The 19,411-nt window shown below is 49.1% G+C and overlaps 1 protein-coding gene across 3 annotated transcripts in view; it reads right to left on the reverse strand.

Moving 5' to 3' along the window:
* The window catches only part of TRAPPC8 (trafficking protein particle complex subunit 8), a 1,294,567-nt gene that overhangs the window by 208,064 nt on the left and 1,067,092 nt on the right, over nucleotides 1–19,411 (reverse strand). For all 3 annotated transcript variants that reach the window (XM_086965686.1, XM_086965689.1, XM_086965688.1), the window contains 2 exons: nucleotides 15,513–15,581; nucleotides 15,372–15,427 (listed from right to left, as the gene is read on the reverse strand). In XM_086965686.1, the coding sequence (XP_086821812.1) occupies nucleotides 15,372–15,427; nucleotides 15,513–15,581 (125 nt within the window). The remainder of the gene's footprint in view (nucleotides 1–15,371; nucleotides 15,428–15,512; nucleotides 15,582–19,411) is intronic.

Here is a 19,411-nt window from a genome sequence, read left to right on the forward strand (position 1 = left end):
GAGCACTCAATTGTCTGCAATGGAGCTCCCAACATTCCAATGTTCTAATATAGAATAAATATGTTTCACTTTTTGCTAGAAAATCCAATTTACCATTATTGGCAGGGCAGCACATTCAAATGATTTATTGGCAAAATCACATTTATTTTCTTTGAAAAAAATACAAGTCAGTCTAAAATCTAAAAATAGATCAATGTAATATTGCAAGAAATAATAAACCCTTCACAAACTTCTTTTTTTTAATAAAAAGAAATGAAGTATAATAGGCAACATGATCAAATATGCTTTAGCATTTAAGGCTGGAAAAACTGGTACAGCACCTTTAAGGAATCCCTATCCTCCAGTATCCCAGCAAGCTCTGTAAGTGTCAGTTGCTTCAGTTGTTTTTTTAATGGTTGAACGGGAAACTGGTGTGGCAGCCAATTCCTCTCTTTTTCCATTGGGCAGAAGATTAGGTGCCGTATTATGGAGCATGCCCCGGGGGCACAAAGGTTGATTGCGCCCGCTTTGAGCACCCTCGGGGCACTCTGGTATTACAGAAGAGGCCTCAGAAGCTTGTGCGTCCGCTTCTGTAATACAGATAGGTCTGGCGCACAAAGCACCAGCGCTATGTGCAGGGGGCGTTGGCTCATTTGCATGGGTGCGTGCCCCATGCAAATGAGGGAATCCCGATGCCTCTGTGCCCGTGCCGTATTACTGACGAGGGCGCAGAGGCAAAGATGCCCTCAGGAGGCACACTGACAGAGAACAATCCTCAAAGGACTGTCAGTACACCCCCTGATGGCAGCCCTCTGGCGGGGAGAAAGGGGGGTCCTATGGACGCTCCAGACATCCCCTTCAATGTACAAGCGGGTAGCCGCTTACACTGTGAGAGACAAAGAGGCATTTTAAAGATACACTCGCAGCAATGAAGAAAAGTGCACAGTATGGGTAATACGGCCACAGTTTCCTTAAGATGTCAATGGAGATTCCCTTGAAGGAGTACTGCGATTGCAGGCATGTCCGTCCTACTCAGGCGGTTATCTCAACTAATAATCATATGCACTGTAGAGAACAGCAAGCAAATTCAGAATAAGAGTGGTGGAAAGAAAAAAAGATGGTTAAAAGCAAAGAGATTACTCAGAAATGACTGACCTACATCGAATTCTGTCGTAGAATTTTACTGTGTCAGGACAAGAATATCTTTTGAAGGCGTGCATGTAAGAAGGTGGATACCGGACTATGGTTACCCCAGATTTTTTGCCTAGTGTTTAGCTGGTTTTTGACTTATTTGGCCTGGGATCCTGCTAATCAGGGCGCCAGGCTATCTGCTCTCACTGTAAAATGGACTCCGTGTACTTTAGGTACATCTCCAATTGGATATTGGGTCACCTTATGAGCCCCTGTATAGTGTACCCTAGGTACCCAGGGTATAGGTGCACCCAAGGCCTACCAGGGGCTGCAGCATATCTTTTGCCACCCCTGGCTGGCCATCCAAACTGACAACTGGCTGATCACTCAGCTGGGGCAAGGTTGTGTAATCACCCCTTGCTTAGGTATAGTATTCCTATATCTAACCATATATCTAGACACATATACACCTATAATCCACTCCTATGGCAGGCCTTAACAATCCTGGAGGCAGAGTGCTTGGTTTTATGTGAAATGAGGCTCTAGCATGAGCTGAGCCTGTCTGCAGCTTTCGGAACCATGTCCTTTTAGCTGTTCTAGGATACAGCCATACCATATACTCTTAAGTGCATTATGAACCTCGCGGTTAAATGCTAACTCTGGTTTGGCTTTATTAAAACATGTAGTGTAAGGTGTCATACGCTTTGGGATACTACGCCCTCGCCAGTTCTGGTGACGGGGGTAGCATTCCACCCTTCTAGAGGGAGAAGACATGTTGTTCCTACTAATCCCGGTTAAAGTTAACCAGAGCCTCAGCATCACAAAATGGATGCTGCTGCCACAGACACAAGTCTGACCTCCTGCTGCTGGGAGTCCTTCCAGCGAGGGAGGCTTGGACAATAGGTTTCCTGTCTTGGGAGGTGCTAGCACCACCCCAGACAGGCCATAGTGTAATGGGGCAGGGAGGGCTGAATGAAATGAGACACTGCCTGGGGCACACAAGTTGTCCCATGCATAGTCCAGTTCAAACCGGTGCTGGGGCACTCCAGCCCCAGCTCTGGCGCGAAACTGGACAAAGGGAAAGGGGTGTAACCATCCCCATCCCTGGTCCCACCCATAGGAGGGACCTAGCAGGTAATCCAGCCCCTAGATTTGGTATATAGGTAGGAGCTGAGTCCCAAGACTTTAGATTTATCCTGACTGAAACTTGAAACAAAACTCTGGACCTTCGACATTCTACTAGACATAGAAGACTGAAGAATCTCCCTTGTGGTCAAGGAGTGACCACCCTGTGTAAGGAGGCACCATCAAGCGATCAACCGTTTGCTTTGTCGACGCTCCCGCCGGAGCCCGAGCACAGAGCCTGACCAGACCCGGACTTCCAGACTTCCAACAGCCCGATCCACAGCCACAGCAAATATGAGACCCGTGGAGGCGACGAGAGACGTGGGACCGGCCATCTTGGAAAGCCAGTGAATTGCTTTACATGCAACTTATGAGGCACCCTCGAAATTGTGCATTGGGGATTGAGAAGCCCCAGCCCCAAGCACCAACTGCACCGAAGATCAGCCCTCCACACTCCACGAGTTCTGCGTGGGGCCCTTCTGCATTTTCCTGCTCGACGCGTCTGTCCGGTCACTTGCCCGTTGGCTAGTGGCCTTTGTGACAACGAAACCTTGAATTTGCACCGCTGGTCTGGTTGCTCCAGACTGGCCCCTGCTTCCCTGAAAAGGAGAAGCCCATCAGACCTTGCTGGTCTGATCCAGAAGCCATCTTCCATTCCTGCGTGGGTTGCCTTTGCCAATGCTTGTTGATTCCAATCCGGAATCCGACACCGCCGACAGCGAGATCCTTCGTGGGACAGTCCGTGGCCAGCTCCTGGTCATCGTCGACACCTCCTGGTCCACGTGGCTACAGAGACGAGCTTCACAACATCAACTGATTACTTCGCTACATCGCCTGGTTCCTTCCTGTTTCCTTCCTGGTCACTGGCTAGTGACCCAGACTCTGTCCCCTCTGCTTTCAGGTACTCTTCATCCTCGATCCGCCCTTGGATCCAACTGGACACTTCTCTCCTGATCGCCTGCAGCATCTTTCTCGAAGGCTCCATAGGATTCAGCGACGAAACCCGACACACTTTGACACCTATGCACCCGCTTCCTGTGGGTGAGGTAACACGAGTACTTCGGTGCTCCTGTGGGTATTGTCTATCCTAGTGTCCTAGTTTCAAGTAGCTTTCTCCTAGTCCATCCGGAAGTGCCCTAAAAGAACTAATTTCCAATTCTTTCGTTCCCATTCTAACTCTATGGCAACTCACGTGTGTGTAAAGACACTGCACACGCATCCCGTGGACCTCCTGCTCCCTATCCTTTGGTAGTACCGCGTAGCCCCAGCGATTCCCCAGGCTCTAGGCCTGACCTTTGTTCGTGACGTGGTTCTTATACCACTATTTTAGTATATGGTTTGAAGTGGCCCTAGGGCATTACTGTATATTGTGCAACTTACTGTAAGATAATTAAGTCTCTGGTTATGTGCTTTGTCCTCTGACCTCATAAAGAGTTCAGAGGGGTTGTTTTAGAAATAAATACATATATATTGTATATATAACCTGTGTGGTGTCCATTCATTTGGTATTAAAGGGATTACATATGGTATAACAGCTGGCTTTACATGCTCTCTTGAGTTTAGCCTAAGACTGCTTTGTCCATGCTACCACTAGGATAGCTGGTCTATAAGGTTGACTTTACAACCATCACCATAAGGGATGTTTGGACTGGTGCAAGGTGCTCACTAGAATAGTGAGGATCATATACCAGGTCAACTTCTCACAGTGCACAGATCTCCAGATAGATGCTTTACACATTTTCACAATAAAGATGTTCCTTAATAAAGACGTAGTTGAAGACTGGCCTCTAGTAGAACAAGTTACTTACCTTTGTTAACGATGAATCTGTAAGAGACAGATTAGTTATAGATTCCTTACCTTGTGAATTTCCCCCAGGCGTCAGACTGGATCCGGAGATATTTTTTTTAACAGCAGCACCCCTGCGCATCGAAAGGTGGCGTCAGTCAGCTCCACGTTCGTCGTTGGCGGGGTGGTCGCCGGGATGACATTGTGGCAGCTACTAAGACACCGTTCTTGCACACTGACGTCAGTTCTGTACACTACTTTCCACATCAGAAGCGCAAAGCCATGCAAGACACTGGCCACTGGTGTGCAAAACTAGGGGCCTGAAAGGAAATCCTTAACCCTAGAAGTCAGTTCGCAGAATAGGCAGGATGGGTGGGGAATTAAGGAATCGACAACGGATCTATCTCTCTTACAGATGTATTGCTACCAAAGGTAAGTAACTTGTTCATCTGAAAGAGACAATGTTAAGATTCCTTACCTTGTGAATAGATACCCAAGAAATACCAACCCCGAAGGTGGATCTGTGAACCAAGTTCACACCAGAAAGTCCTGGAGAACAGAACAGCCAAAAAAGCAGTCTCTCCGGACTTGGCAGTCCAGGCAGTAGTGCTTCCTGAATGTGTGCAGAGATGCCCACGTCGCAGCCTGACAGATGTCGTTGAGGGGGACTCCCTGTCCCAAAGCAGTTCGTAGCTGTTGTGGCCCTGGTGGAATGGGCACGTAGCCCCACAGGAGGCTCCATCTTTGCCAAAGAATAGCAAGCTTTGATACACAAAACGACCCATCTGGCCCGTTTGTGTACGGCCCAACCTTTTTTAGCGCCCACATAGCCAACAATGAGCTGGTCATCCACCCGGAATTGTTTTATGCGATCCAAGTAAAAAGAAAGCGCACGTTTTGGATCCAGATGATGGAGCCTCTCTTCCTCCTTAGAAGGATGCAGAGGCAGAAAGAAGGTAGGCAAAGTGATGATTTGACCAATGTGGAAAGAAGTAACCACTTGGGAAGAAAGGATGGACGAGTTAGAAGGAAAACCTTGCCCGGGTGAACAGCAAGAAAAGGAGGTTTTGAAGAAAGAGCTTGGAGCTCACTCACCCTACGCGCAGAGGTGATGGCAACCAGAAAAGCAGTCTTTAAGGTCAGAAGGCTAGGAGGACAGATATGTAGCAGCTCAAAGGGAGTGCACATAAGATAGGTTAGAACTAGGTTTAAGGCCCACTGGGGCATTACAAGGGGAATAGGAGGAAAAAGATGAGTAATGCCCTTAAGGAAGCGGTTTACAACAGGGGACTTGAAAAGAGAAGGCTGATCAGGAAGCCTAAGGAAGGCTGAAATGGCCGAGAGGTAGCCCGTTAGAGTGCCCAGAGCAGAGACCTGCTGGGCCAAAGAAAGGAGGAACAAGAGACCCTCAGAAAGAGGTGCAGAAAGGGGACCCACAGCCTTTGCTTTGCACAATTGCCACATATTTGTTCCATCTGCAGGCATATACCGTCTTAGTGTAGGGACGCCTGGCTGCCAAGATAACATCACAGACTTCGGGAGGAAGGTCGAAGGCTGTCAACTGTCGCCGCTCAAACTCCACGCAAGGAGGTGGAGACTGGACAGGTTCAGGTGGAGGACTGTCCCCTGCTGCTGCAACAGAAGATCCTCCCGAAGACGCAGTTGGATCGGTAGATCAATGGCCATGTATAGCAGCTTGGGATACCAATCTCTTCGTGCCCAATACGGAACCAACAGGATGACTTGGGCCCGGTCGCGCTTGATCTTCTTCAACACACTGGGCAGAAGTGGTATAGGAAAAAAGGCATATAGAAAACCACAACTCCACTTGCGTCGAAAAGCGTTGCCTAGCGAGTGCAGCCTTGGAAATTACAACGTGCAGAATTGCTGACATTGCGCGTTCTCTTCCGTGGCGAATAGATCTTATCAAGGCTCTCCCCACTGCTGAAAGAGACCTTGTGCCACCTCCGAAACTAAGACACCATTCATGAGCCATCATGCACCAGCGGCTGAGTTTGTGCGCCCTGGCTTTCAGAGAACCTGCCAGGTGTTGAACCACCAGGAAAATGCCCTGATATTCCAGCCATGTCTAGAGGTGCAGGGCCTCTTGACCTACGGTCCACCCAGCCTTGATTGTTGCAGTACCACATGGCAGTGGTGTTGTCCATGAACACCTGCACTACTCTTCCCCGAACAGAGGGAAGGAATGCCTTTGGTGCAAGACGGACCGCCTCTGATCTCCGCCTCCCCCATGTGGCTGTCCCATTCAAGAAGTGATGCATCAGTCACTACGGTGAACTCTGGTCGGGGAAGGGGATCTGCCGTTGACCCAATCCTGGTTCATTAGGCACCACTGCAATTGGCGTGGAGTGCCCTTCGAGATCTGGGTGCAATCGGACAGGTTCCCCTGATGCTGTGCCCACTGGAACTTCAGGTCCCACTGCAGAGCGCGAATATACCATCTGGCATGATCCACCAGCAGGATGCAGGAGGCCATCAGGCCCAGTAACCGCAGGGTCACCCTGACCAAAACCCGGGATAGAGGCTGAAAGATTGGAATCATAGCCTGAATATCCCAGACTCGCTGCTCGGTAGGATAGACCCGAAACTGCGTCCTGTCCAGAACCGCTCAGATGAAGAGGAACTTCTGAGTGGGAGTCTGGTGTGACTTCGACATGTTGATAGAGAACCCCAGCGAAATGCAGGAGGTCCGCCGTAGTCTGGAGTTGGGAGACGACAGCCTGGGACGAGCTCGCTTTCAATAGCCAGTCGTCGAGATATGGGAAGACTGTAACCCCTGATCTGCGCAGATGAGCTGCGACAACCGTGAACGCCCAAGGGGCACTGGTAAGGCCAAAGGGGAGCACTGTAAACTGAAAGTGCTTGTGGCCTACCCTGAACTACAAGCAGCGCCGGTGGGCCGGAAGGATGGGGATATAAAAATAGGCGTCTTGCAAGTCCAACGCTACCATCCAGTCTCCAGGGTCGAGGGCAGAAAGGACCTGAGCTAGAAGCACAAGTTACTACTTGTGTAACGATATATCTGTAAGAGACATTAGTTAGTGATAGATTCCTTACCTTAGAATATCCCCAGGCGTCCGACTGGATCCGGAAACTTTTGCGTAGTAATACCCCTGCGCGTCGGTAGGCGGCTCTGTGTCCGTCGTCGACGTCGCTGGATTACTTAGACGCCGCCCTCGCGCACTGACGTCAGTTCTTATACACAGCTTTTTCGCACCAGATACGCAGAGCCATGATAGAACCAACACTGGTGCCATGAAACTAGGGCCCTTAAAGGGGATGGCCTTAATCCTAGATATCAGTTCAAAGAACGGGGAGGATGGGTGGGTCGGTAAGGAATCTATCACTAACTAATGTCTCTTACAGATATATCGTTACACAAGTGGTCGGTCTGCAAACCAATAATCACACCAGAAAGTCCTGGAGGACGGAACGACCAAAGAAGCCATCGCCCCGGACTTGGCTGTCCAGGCAGTAGTGTCTTGCGAACATGTGCAGCGAGGCCCACGTAGCTTCCTGACAAATGTCCTGCTAGGGGACTCCTCGGCCCAGGGCAGTAGTAGTTGCCGGGGCCCGGGTAGAATGAGCCCGTAGTCCCAGAGGTTCCTTCTTAGCCAAAGAGTAACACGCTTGGATACACAACACGATCCACCGAGAGATGGTCCGCTTGTGCACCGCCCGTCCTTCTTTCTTAGCGCCCACGTAACCAACAAAGAGTTTGTCATCCACCCGGAACTGGCGTGTGCGATCCAGATAATAAGAGAGCACACGTTTTGGGTCCAGACGGTGGAGCCTCTCTTCCTCTTTCGAGGGATGCGGAGGCGGAAAGAAGGTGGGCAAGGTGATGGACTGCCCGATGTGGAAGGCTGTGACTACCTTGGGCAGGAAAGAGGGTTTTGCCTGCACCACAACCTTGTCCGGATGGACAGAAAGGAAAGGAGGTTTAGAGGAAAGAGCCTGGAGCTCACTCACTCTCCTGCCAGAGGTGATGGCAATCAGGAAAGAAGTCTTAAGTGTAAGAAGACGTAGAGGACAATTATGAAGCGGCTCAAAGGGAGCGCACATCAAGTAAGTTAGAACCAAGTTCAAGTCCCACTGGGGCATCACGAAAGGAACAGGAGGGAACATATGAGTGATGCCCTTTAAGAATCTGTTTACAGGTAGCCTTAAGAAGGATGAAAGGGCAGAAAGGTAGCCCTTGATAGTGCCCAGAGCAGAGCCCTGCTGGGCAAGAGAAAGAAGGAAGAGGAGAACCTCAGAAAGAGGGGCATTGAGTGGATCCACAGCCTTTGCTGTGCACCATGCCACAAATCTGTTCCACCTGCAGGCGTATACCGACTTTGTGGAGGGACGCCTGGCTGCCAGAATGAGATTACAGACTTCAGGAGGCAAGTCAAATGGCCTCAACAGTCGCCGCTCAATCTCCAAGCATGGAGGTGGAGACTGGACAGGTTCGGGTGGAGGACCGTCCCCTGCTGCTGCGACAGAAGGTCCTCCTGAAGAGGCAGACGAATCGGGGGATCGACTAACATACTGAGTAGCTCGGGATACCAGTACCTTCGCGCCCAGTCCGGAGCCACAAGGATGACTTGGACCCGGTCGTGCTTGATTTTCTTCAGTACTCTGGGCAGAAGTGGTATAGGCGGAAAGGCGTACAACAGACCGCTAATCCACTCGCGCCGAAAAGTGTCCCCGAGCGAGTGCCGCCTTGGAAATTGGAAATTCCAACGCGCAGAGCTAATGACATTGCGCGTTCTCTTCGGTGGCGAATAGATGTAACCAAGGCTCTCTCCACTGCAGAAAGAGACCTTCCGAGTTCAGACGTCGTTCGTGATCCATCATGCACCTTTGGCTGAGCTCGTCCGCCCGGGCGTTCAGAGAACCTGCCAGGTGTTGAACCACCAGGGTCACTCCCTGATGTGCCAGCCACTGCCAGACGCACAGAGCCTGCTGGCAGAGGGTCCACGACCCCACCCCGACCGGTTTGTTGCAGTACCACATGGCGGTGGTGTTGTCCGTGAACACCTGCACTACACTCCCCCGGACAGAGGGGAGGAATGCCTTCAGTGCTAGACGTATCGCCCGCAGCTCCAGAAGGTTGATATGGAGCTAGGACTCCGCCGGAGACCAGAGGCCTCTGATCTCCGCCTCTCCCATGTGGCCTCCCCAGCCCTGGAGGGACGCGTCCGTCACAACTACATGCTCCGGCTGGGGAAGGGAGAGGGATCTGCCGCTGACCCAATCGCGGTCCGTGAGCCACTACTGCAGTTGTCTCCCAGTGCCCTCCGAGATCATGACATGGTCGGACAGGTTGCCCTGATGCTGGGCCCACTGAAACTTCAGGTCCCAGGTCCCCCTGCAGAGCCCGCAACCGCCACCTGGCGTGATGCACCAGAAGGATGCAGGAGGCCATCAGCCCCAGAAGCTGCAGCGTCAACCTGACCGAGACCCGGGATAAAGGCTGAAAGAGTGGAATCAGAGCCTGAATATCCCAGACCGCTGTTCGGGAGGATAAACCCGAAACTGCGCTGAGTCGAGAACCGCTCCGATGAAGAGAAGCTTCTGAGAAGGGCACAGGTGTGACTTTCGGCACATTGATGGAAAACCCCAGCTAGTGCAGGAGGTCTGCCATAGTCTCGAGGTGGCTGACGACTGTCTGGGGCGAGCCCGCCTTCAGCAACCAGTCATGGAGGTAGGGTCAGACTGAAACCCCTAACCTGCGCAGATGAGCTGCGACCACCGCCATCACTTTCGTGAACACCCGTGGGGCGCTGGTAAGGCCGAAGGGGAGCATCGTAAACTGAAAGTGCTTGTGGCCTACCGTGAACCTGAGGTAACGCCGGTGGGCCGGCAGGACGGGGATGTGAAAATAGGCGTCCTGCAAGTCCAACGCTACCATCCAGTCTACTGGATCCAGGGCAGCTAAGACCTGAGCCAGAGTCAGCATCTTGAACTTCTCCTTCCGGAGGAAGCCGTTGACGTTCCGTAGGTCCAAGATAGGGCGTAGGCCCCCTTTGCCCTTCTTGGGTACCAGAAAGTAGTGGGAGTAACAACCACACCCTACTTCCGGCCCAGGTGCTAGCTCGAAGGCCCCCTTGGCCAAGAGGGTCGTGACTTCCTCTTGCAGAAGTTGCAAGTGATCCCCCGACACGCGGTGGAATTGCGGTGGCATGGCTGGAGGGGTCGCCCCGAAGGGGAGGGAGTAGCCCCTTTGGACGATTTGCAGCACCGACGTGACGCTGCGCCAGTGGAAGAGGTGATGGCGAACCCTGACCCCCACTGGCGTCACATGGGCCTGAAAGCACGGACTAGGAGGGTTTTGAGGCAGGTGCTGCGGGGAAAGTTGTGGACTGGCCGCGCCGTTGTCCCCGACCGCCGCCACAGCGGTTTCCACGGCCGCCACCGCGCTGTTGGACATTCTGCGGCGCATGGCTGGCAGCACGTGTGGGGGCGCCCCTTCCCTGGCCGCGAAAGGCACCAGTTTGCTGGCGAGGGGCCGAGAGGCCCAAGGACTTGGCCGTAGCCCTGGAGTACTTAAAACGCTCAAGCGCATGGTCTGCCTTGTCGCCAAAGAGGCGACGGCCATCGAACGGCATGTCCAGAAGTGTGGCCTGGACATCAGCCGAAAAGTTGGCGGACCTCAACCAGACGTGGTGTCGAACCGCCACTGTCGTTGCCATCGCCCTGCCCAGTGAGTCCGTGGTATCCAGCCCACACCGGATGGAATATTGCGCTGCATCTCGGCCCTCCACAAGAGTTTGGCCGAGTTTAGCCCGGACCTCCTTCGGACATTGTGGCAGCACGTACGCGACCGCGTCCCACAGGGTGTGGGTATAGCGGCCCAAGAGGAATGCGTTATTAACTGACCACAGTCCCAAACTGAGGGACGAGAACACCTTCTTCCCGAACTGCTCATACCTCTTGGATTCCCGATCGGGTGGAGCAGTCAGGAATGCGGTCTGGGAAGTGGAGGCCTGGATGACCAGGCTCTCGGGGGTGGGGTGGGTGGACAAAAAGCAAGGTTCACCCGGGGCCGGGCGGTAGCGTCTGGCCACGTTCCTATCCACAGGCGGATCTGTGGCGGGCTTGGACCAAGTGCCCACAAGAACGTCACACAAGGCCTCATTAAACGGCAGCAGAGGCTCACTGGAGCTTGCCTGCGGTTTAAGGACCTCTGTGAAGAGGTCAGTCCTCACGGCCGCGACAGGGAGCTCAAGGTTTAAGGCCTTGGCTGCCCGTGTCAACACTACACTATAAGCAGCCCCCTCCTCCAAAGCCACGGTGGGAGGGGAGACAAATCCAGTGTCTGGCGAAGTGTCAATGCCACTGGCCTCCCCAAGCTCATATGTCCAGTCCTGTGGTGACTGGCACTCCCGTGCCAGAGGGTCCTCAGACCCCTCCCAATCACCCTCGTCACCCATCTCCTGTAGTACAGGTTCAACAGATGGGTCCTGTTCATGGAAATAGAAATCTCCAAAAGCCGTCGGTAGCGGCGCCAATGCACCAGACCCGGACCGGGGGTAGGATCGGGGACGGCGCCCATAGCAGGCACCGAGGGTGACACCCGTAGGGCCGGCGTCGGCGAGGTCGTGAGGTCGACCGGCGACGACCCGGATCCGGAAGCGGATCCAGTGAGGGCCTGCTGCGCCGGGGCCGAAGCACCCGACGGCGTCAGAGTCGAAGCACCCGACCCGCTAGGCCCTCCAGCCGGGGCCGTTGGGCCCGGAGGCGCCACAGAACCCGGCTGAGGAGGGAGGGATCTCTAGGCCATGAGGTACCGCTCGATCTCCTCAGGAGTCGCATCTTGCCCAGGGAGCCGAAGGTGTGGGGCAGGCGGCGACGACTGCGACTCCGGCAGGGCCGCGTGGGTGGTGTCACCCGAACCCCCGGCCGCATCGTGCGAGCGTCGGGGTGGGTCGGAGGAACGATGATGTCTCTCCGACCTCATATGCCTCTTACCTGAGGACTTGGATCCTGACGACCGATGACCACTCCCGGAGCTGCGAGGGCTCCGACCCCGCGACCTGTCCCTCGACCTCCTGTGGGACCTGGAGCGGCGTGGCGCCGACTGCCGGAGCTCCAGTCGCTTGTGAGACCGCTCTCGCCTAGCTTTAGACGTCAGGGCCCGGTAGTCGGAGCAGGTGCGGTCGTCGTGGTCGAGGCCTAAACACTTGAGGCACCGGCGATGGGGGTCGGTAACCGACATCAGTCGGTCGCACCTGGAAAAGGGTTTAAACCCAGGCATCCCTACCGCCACCGCTGGAGTCGAAGACTCGAGTAGAGAAATGATCAAAAAGATCAAAAAGTTTAGTCAAAAAAGACTAAGGGGTAGAGTTCTCCGGATCTGCGCTAGCTGGCACGGGAAAAAGAAGAACTGACGTCAGCGCGCATGGGCGGCGTCTAAGTACTCCGACGACATCATTCCGGCACTAACGACGGACTCGGTGCCGCGGACGACGCCTGCCGGCACGCAGGGGTATTGCTACGCAAAATTTTACGGATCCAGTCTGACGCCTGGGGATATTCTAAGGTAAGGAATCTATCACTAACGTGTCTCTTTCAGATATTTGGATTTGTACAGGTTTAGGGCGACACTCAAGTAACCCCTAAGCTCTATTGGCTTTTAAGCACTATATTGAAGTTAATTCTTTAAAAATTCATATCTCGACTTCTACTTATTGGATTGTAGTAATATTGGTCTTGTTTTACCAAGATAAATATTCTCTATTTCTTAAAACCTGTGTGGAGCCTTTTTTGTGGTTTTTCGTTGAGTTACTGTAATTTAAGAGTTGCACAAATACTTCAGACATGGTCTCTTAAATTTAAACCCGACTGCTTTGTGCCAAGCTAGCAGAGGGTGAGCACAGGTTAATTTAGGGAATCTAGCTTACTCTGACTAGAGTGGTGGTCCCTACTTGGTCAGGGTGAAACCCTTGGCCATCTAGAGACCCCATTAAAAAAAACAACCATGATGATTAATTTGTTCTTTACAGCTAATAATATATAAAAATCTATGGAATGTGTCCAGATTTGTTTGTGAAGGATTGCAACGGAGTCCATAAATTATGCCAACAGATCAACTGTACCAGACTGGTGCTTCTCATTAAGTCTGGGGCCATGTGACCAAAAGTAAACTGGAAAAGACTGGGTTCTGTTCATTATTCCTAGTCAACTCCCTCAGAATCCAGCTATAATATGCCAATTAGCATGTTATACTAGTAGAGTGTAGGTCATAACTGTTCAGTGCAACAACTCTGAGGTCCACAGAATCCCCATGTTTAGACCAGCGGTCTCAAACATAAGTTCAGGATCACAGGATCTACAGCAGAATTTCAGGGTAACTACAGTCTGTGTAAATGAGTACCAATTTGATTCACTGTAGGCATATTTATTTTGTGTGTATATCTATAAAATCTGGTTTACCTGGAACTATGTTGAAACTCTGGTTTAAACTATCTCTAGTCAAATATCAGAAGGTGCTAGACTTCACCATGGTGGCAGGTGCATGCATCAAGGTTTTAGATAACTATGAAGATTAGGATACCATTACCTAGATTGCAATAATCTACTTTACTGTTTAACTAAAGAGAAATGAGCCTTGCACTTTGCCTCCAAAGTTCCAAAATTATTTCAGTAGGACTTTATGATTGGGGTTCTATGGTTTATATTTGAATGCTTGAACCTCCCTTGATCTTTGTGATCTCTGCTGGAAAATCACTGGGTGCCCAGAATCTAGGAAAGGTGATACATCTAGAAGGAGAAGTTAAGTATTTGGCACAGCAATTACAGGATTGAAAGCATGACATTACACATAGGCAGAAAGAGCTGACAGACCACTGGCTAATGACTAGTATCGGGTAAGTTTAAGACCCTGAAAGGAGCAAGGGGAAAACTCTCAGATTCTGACCCTAGTAGAATAATCAGTTCTTGAAGAAGACGTTTGGCTTAAAACTACCCTTTCCAGCTTGAAGAAATTGACCAAAAACTACCCTTTCCAGCTTGAAGAAATTGACCAAAGTTGAGACCAGCACAGATGGTGCTCCAATGCTTGTGGTTTCTCATGATGGGTGGGAAGTCATTAACGGAACAAAAAAGAAGCATACATCTGGAAAAACTGTGTCTTTGAAAACGAGGCATCTGCGGCAGTGTAATCAACTGATAGAGGACTTCGAACGGGGAAGTCTACCATATCATTAAAAAGGAACATTATGGAGGAACTCCACAAATGGGCATGACTGGAAAAGAATGGAGGGTTAACTTTTGTCACCATTTCAATAATGAGAAGAGATTTTTTCGAGTGTCAAATCATTATCTGTGCCATAGAAAATTATTCCTCATAAAGCAGGTTGTACATAGATAAGGAATACAGCTTAGAAGAACCGATGACCTTTCATTGTGATCAATTGTTCCTCTTCTTCATATGGTACTCAGCAAACCGAGCATGTACATCATTGGCAATACACACATAATAGCGGCAACAACCACTATATGAGGCTCTGCAGAAAGACGCACCTTAGCCTCCTGTTTCCCAATGGCAAAATCGTGCATATTTTAACGGGATACGTAAGAACCACAGTCCTGACTCTGGGTCTAGAGTCTAAACTCTAAACACAATATTAATCTGTGGAGAGAATCAAGAAGCAACAACTGGTGCTGACGATTTTCTTATGAACTGGTGCCTTTACATAGCTGCAGTGTAAAATCCACCCATCCTGCTCTGTTCTTCGAGTCACTTTTTTGTTAGATTGACAACTCACAGCAGAGCTGAAAATAAATTCTAAATTCAGTCAGGCACTTGGGTATATTGGCATAGATAATGAAATTGTGAAAATAAGTATCCTTTTGCAGGATCTTGGATATTGCCACAGAAGCTAAGTTAGTGGATATTCAGGCCAAGAAATATATATTTATGGCGATGACAGCTGCTGTACCCCTTCTATTGCTTTTATATTTTTTTATTTAATGCTGCATAAGCAATAACATGATATATTGTTTTCATGGCTGACAGAAGATAATGTGCATACATATTCACATATCACAATGAATACATAAAGGTCAGACCAATACCATTATCAATAAATACTGATGATAGTTACAATATTATGTACATCAATTACTTTAAGAGATGCTGCAGCAATATCATAAGGAGGGAAGTATTTCCATTAATAAACTGTTTGTAGTGGTTAGTGCACACCGAAAATAGGCATCTCCATATTTGTTTGTTCACAAAATTGCTTTCACAGACATGGACTGTGACCATCAGTAATACACATTATCGTATAAAGCAATGTATCACAATTATCAAAACATAATGGATCAATGTGCATACCTGTTCTCTTTCAAAGACAATATCGCCAAATGTGAATTTTTCTAAGTGCATAGGTTCTGAAAAACAAAACAAAAACCAATTCAAATAGAAGCAATTACAACTTCTCAAAGAAAATAATTTTCCAATAAGGAAATGTCCTACCTTCTGAGATTTTACACCTTACGGCTTTAAAGCACAACTTTCCCCTCTCTCTACTAGTAAGTTTGGAATCTGAAAAATAAATTAAGTAAAATTGAGAAACATAGCTAAATGTAGCTAGAATATACAGTACTGTCAATGAATTGAAATTAGACAACAAAAGTTCGCCTCCAACTTCCTCACTTCCTGCCCATCAATTTGTAGATTTGTGTACTATTCGAGAGCAAAGGTGGATGAACAGTGTACAGTGCTAAAATTACATAGAGCCAGATTAGTAACAACGAATAAAAAATAAGTAGCAAAACTTTCTACACTAGGGTAAAGAAAAAATCTTGCCAAATATTGTTTTTGTGGGGTGGTATGACGGGGGCATTGCACTTCCCGATCTACACCTCTATTATTAGGCATCACAATTGGTGGTGATCAATCACTGGCTGTACAGTCCTCCAAGGAACCCGGCATACAAACTAGTGGGGTATCAGACTGGACAGGAGGGATATCTAGGAGCACTATACACTAGACCCCGCAAGGGGAGATACCTAGGCCCTATGGCCCATACGACCTACATTTGGCATTCAGCTACCAAACGCTTGGGCTGGAAGGGAAAATTGCCCTCTCAACAGCTCGGTTTACTATGCTACCAAGCAGGGTTTGACAGGTGGGACACAACAGGAATCTCCACTATTGGCGATCTCCTACACAAGGTGAAGATACTTGCCTTTAAAGAGTTACAGGTTAAATATGAGTTCGCGCCTAAGGAGGTTTTTAGATACGTACAAATTCGCCAAGCGCTCACCACAGCCCCCGTAGATTTAGCAACCATACAGGACACATCCCCCCTGGAGGACCGACTCCTGTCGGAACCCTAAGGCCATCTCCCTAACATACCGTAAGCTATGCAATAATTTGCCAGACCCCTTCCTCCCTCTCCAGGATAAACGGCAGGGAGAATTAGGGAACATTGAGGACGAGGATTGGCAAATCTCTCTCGGATGTCCCCGAGAGAGGCTGGTATAAACCAGCACTTTCGGATTATCCATCTAAAGTTTTTACATCGGACATACCTCACAGGGGTAACCCTGGCTAAGATAGGGACTAGACAGGATGCACTTTGCCTGCGCAGCTGTCACTAGATAGCCACATTCTACCATATATTGTGGGATTGCCCCTTTATTCGTCACATTTGGGTCAGGGCTACGGCCAAACTGCAAGACACGCTGGGGAAACAACTAGCGTTGACACCCTCATTGGGGATTCTGAATATCTGGGAGGCCACCGATCTCACGGACTCGGAACAACAACTTACTACCCTGGGGTACAAGTTGGTTAAAAGAGCCATTGCCATGAAATGGGGGGCTGCAGATCAGCCTTTACTTATAGGATGGGTGGCGGAAATGGACAGATGCATGGTTGCCGAAAAAGAGGTCTACAAATCTAGAGGCTGCCCCAAAAAATGGGACAAAAAGTGGGGTGCCTGGAATGCTTATCTGGGGAACTGTGCATCTCGACAACAGTGGAACTAGAAATGCCAAGGGGACGAGCCACTGCACTGTAATGTCTAACTGCATTATTGTACGTAATAACAGTAACCTCCAACTATGCAAAAGAAAGTATATTGCTGTGAATATGCAAGTGACAACTTTTACATTATCAATACAATTATTTATTAAAAAAATATATATATTGCTTTTGCAAAGTTTGCAATCTGTGACATCCAGACAGTGACTTGTTTACCGCTATGGCGACCGTTATCCCATTTTGTAGCCACTTTGTCCAATATTAAACCTAATAGTAGGCCTTCATTATGCGTTGATCCATGCCATGATATTGAATTGTTTCATGCGGTTAAACCACTGCAACTAACTACGAGTATTTCCAGATTAAGAATCACCCAGGTGTACTGTATGCGAATATTCACCCAGTAATAGCAGGGGTGAGTAACACAGGGTAAACTTCTGGACCTGGTAATAGTGCACTCAACGGTACCAGATCTTGAATTACAAGCTTATTACAACTAGCAGCTAATAATGCTAGTAAGGGAATACCAAAAGAAACCAGGTAAACACTAGGACCCATAATACCACAGAGCATGACTTTACATTTTTATAAGGGCAGTTTGAATGCCTAGAGCATACCGGTGTTAGCTTGCATATGAACTAGAAAAGGTCAGTCAGATCAGTCCAATCTGCTTTCTGCATGATGTGCACCCATGAAAGGGAAATTAAGGTGACTTAGTGGAACTAGCACAAGTGGGACAGGGACAAGGTCATTTGGATGCTAATTTGCAGGAATCAGGGACAAACACAAGGAATACTTCAACTGATACCAGACACTATAATGCACGTGTACAATAAAAAAGAAAACACTGCCCTTTAAACAAGTTTAAAAATATTTACAATAAAGGAAAATCCCACCCAACCAAGAAACAAAACATAAATCTAAATCATCTAGACCCCTTGCTGCCCTATGCCTTCATACCACACTAACACTAAGTAACTCAGTCAGCACCATGCTACTCCAATACATGGCTCACAAAAACCAAGAAATGAAACCGATAATCACACTGCCTACAGCCCTGTGTGCCCTATCCTACCTCAAACCAAAAGGATAAGTTACATACCTGTAATCCTAGTACTCTTCCATGAGTATACTCGTCAAAGTCATAAACACTGAATAATCCCTGCCCACGTGCGGGACCCAAGAGGATATATAAAAATAAATACATATGTCTATGTTTAGACAAACAAGTACAGAGTACTTCCAAAAAATACATGTATACATACACAAACATGCAGCCTAATATACTTCACATAGGCTAATATGCCAAAATGACATTTTTTTTTTTAGAAAGAGAAAATAATCTCTCATACAAACACTGCAACAGAGAACAAACGTTGTAATAGTGTTCTAACACAGCCCTTCATTTTCAGAAAAAAGGCAACTAATAGCCGGCAATTAACTCATAGGCTGCATAGAGGGAACAACATCACAGTATCATAAAACTGGCACCCTGCCTTTAAGGATTCCAAGAACCTGGACATCATGCCTTTAAGACCTCCAGGAGACCCCTGCTCCCATCGTGCACCACAGGTGATAGTTAGGTCAGTTCTTTTTTCCGGTTCCTTCCATGAGGATCCTGGAGCTTGAGCTAGTCAGTTTTTTGACTAGGTCTAGTCATAAATTGATTTTCTTCAGCTTCATTCAATGTTTTCGACTACTGGTATTCGTTTTCTACCTTTTTCTGACATATCTACCATCTATTTTTTGTCAGAAATGCCAGCATTATTTAATAAATGCCTATCTGGGAATCTAAATCACCAGAGATCAGAAAGACTTTCTGGCAAGAAACCTGGGGCCGCAGACGTCGTCTGGCTGCAGATGTGAGCCACTGGCAATCGCTTCCACTCTCTCCAATAGGACGGGCGGCCCTGTATAAGATGTTGATGCTACCTCGGCTCCTCTATGTACTGCAGAACACGCCATTCCGGATTCTGCAGACGTTCTTCAAGTACATAACACAAGAGGTGCGGTCTCTGTTGTGGGCTGGGGACACCGAGGATTGCACAACAGAAATTAGATAGAGGCGTCTTTGATGGGGGGATTGCAGTCCTGGACATCAAGCTTTACTACTGGGCTTCCCAAATGCAGGTAATTAATGACTGGGTCTATGTGGGGAGGGAAGAGCCGGCCGACAGAGTGGATAGGGCATCTATGCCGCAGGGCAACTGCAAATCCCTTTGCATTCCCGCGGACTGGGCTCGGACTGGCCGGAACATACTACGGTGGTGGTTCAATGTTGGAAGGATGCAAACAGGTGCCTCAGCTGTGCAGGGGGGCTGACAAGCAGAACATCGCTGGGGGCGGGTAATCATCTCAGGGTGGTGGCAGTGCTGACGGGATTC

The sequence above is a fragment of the Lissotriton vulgaris genome, chromosome 4_1 (assembly GCF_964263255.1).
Source record: "Lissotriton vulgaris chromosome 4_1, aLisVul1.2, whole genome shotgun sequence".
NCBI classification, from domain to species: Eukaryota; Metazoa; Chordata; class Amphibia; order Caudata; family Salamandridae; genus Lissotriton; species Lissotriton vulgaris.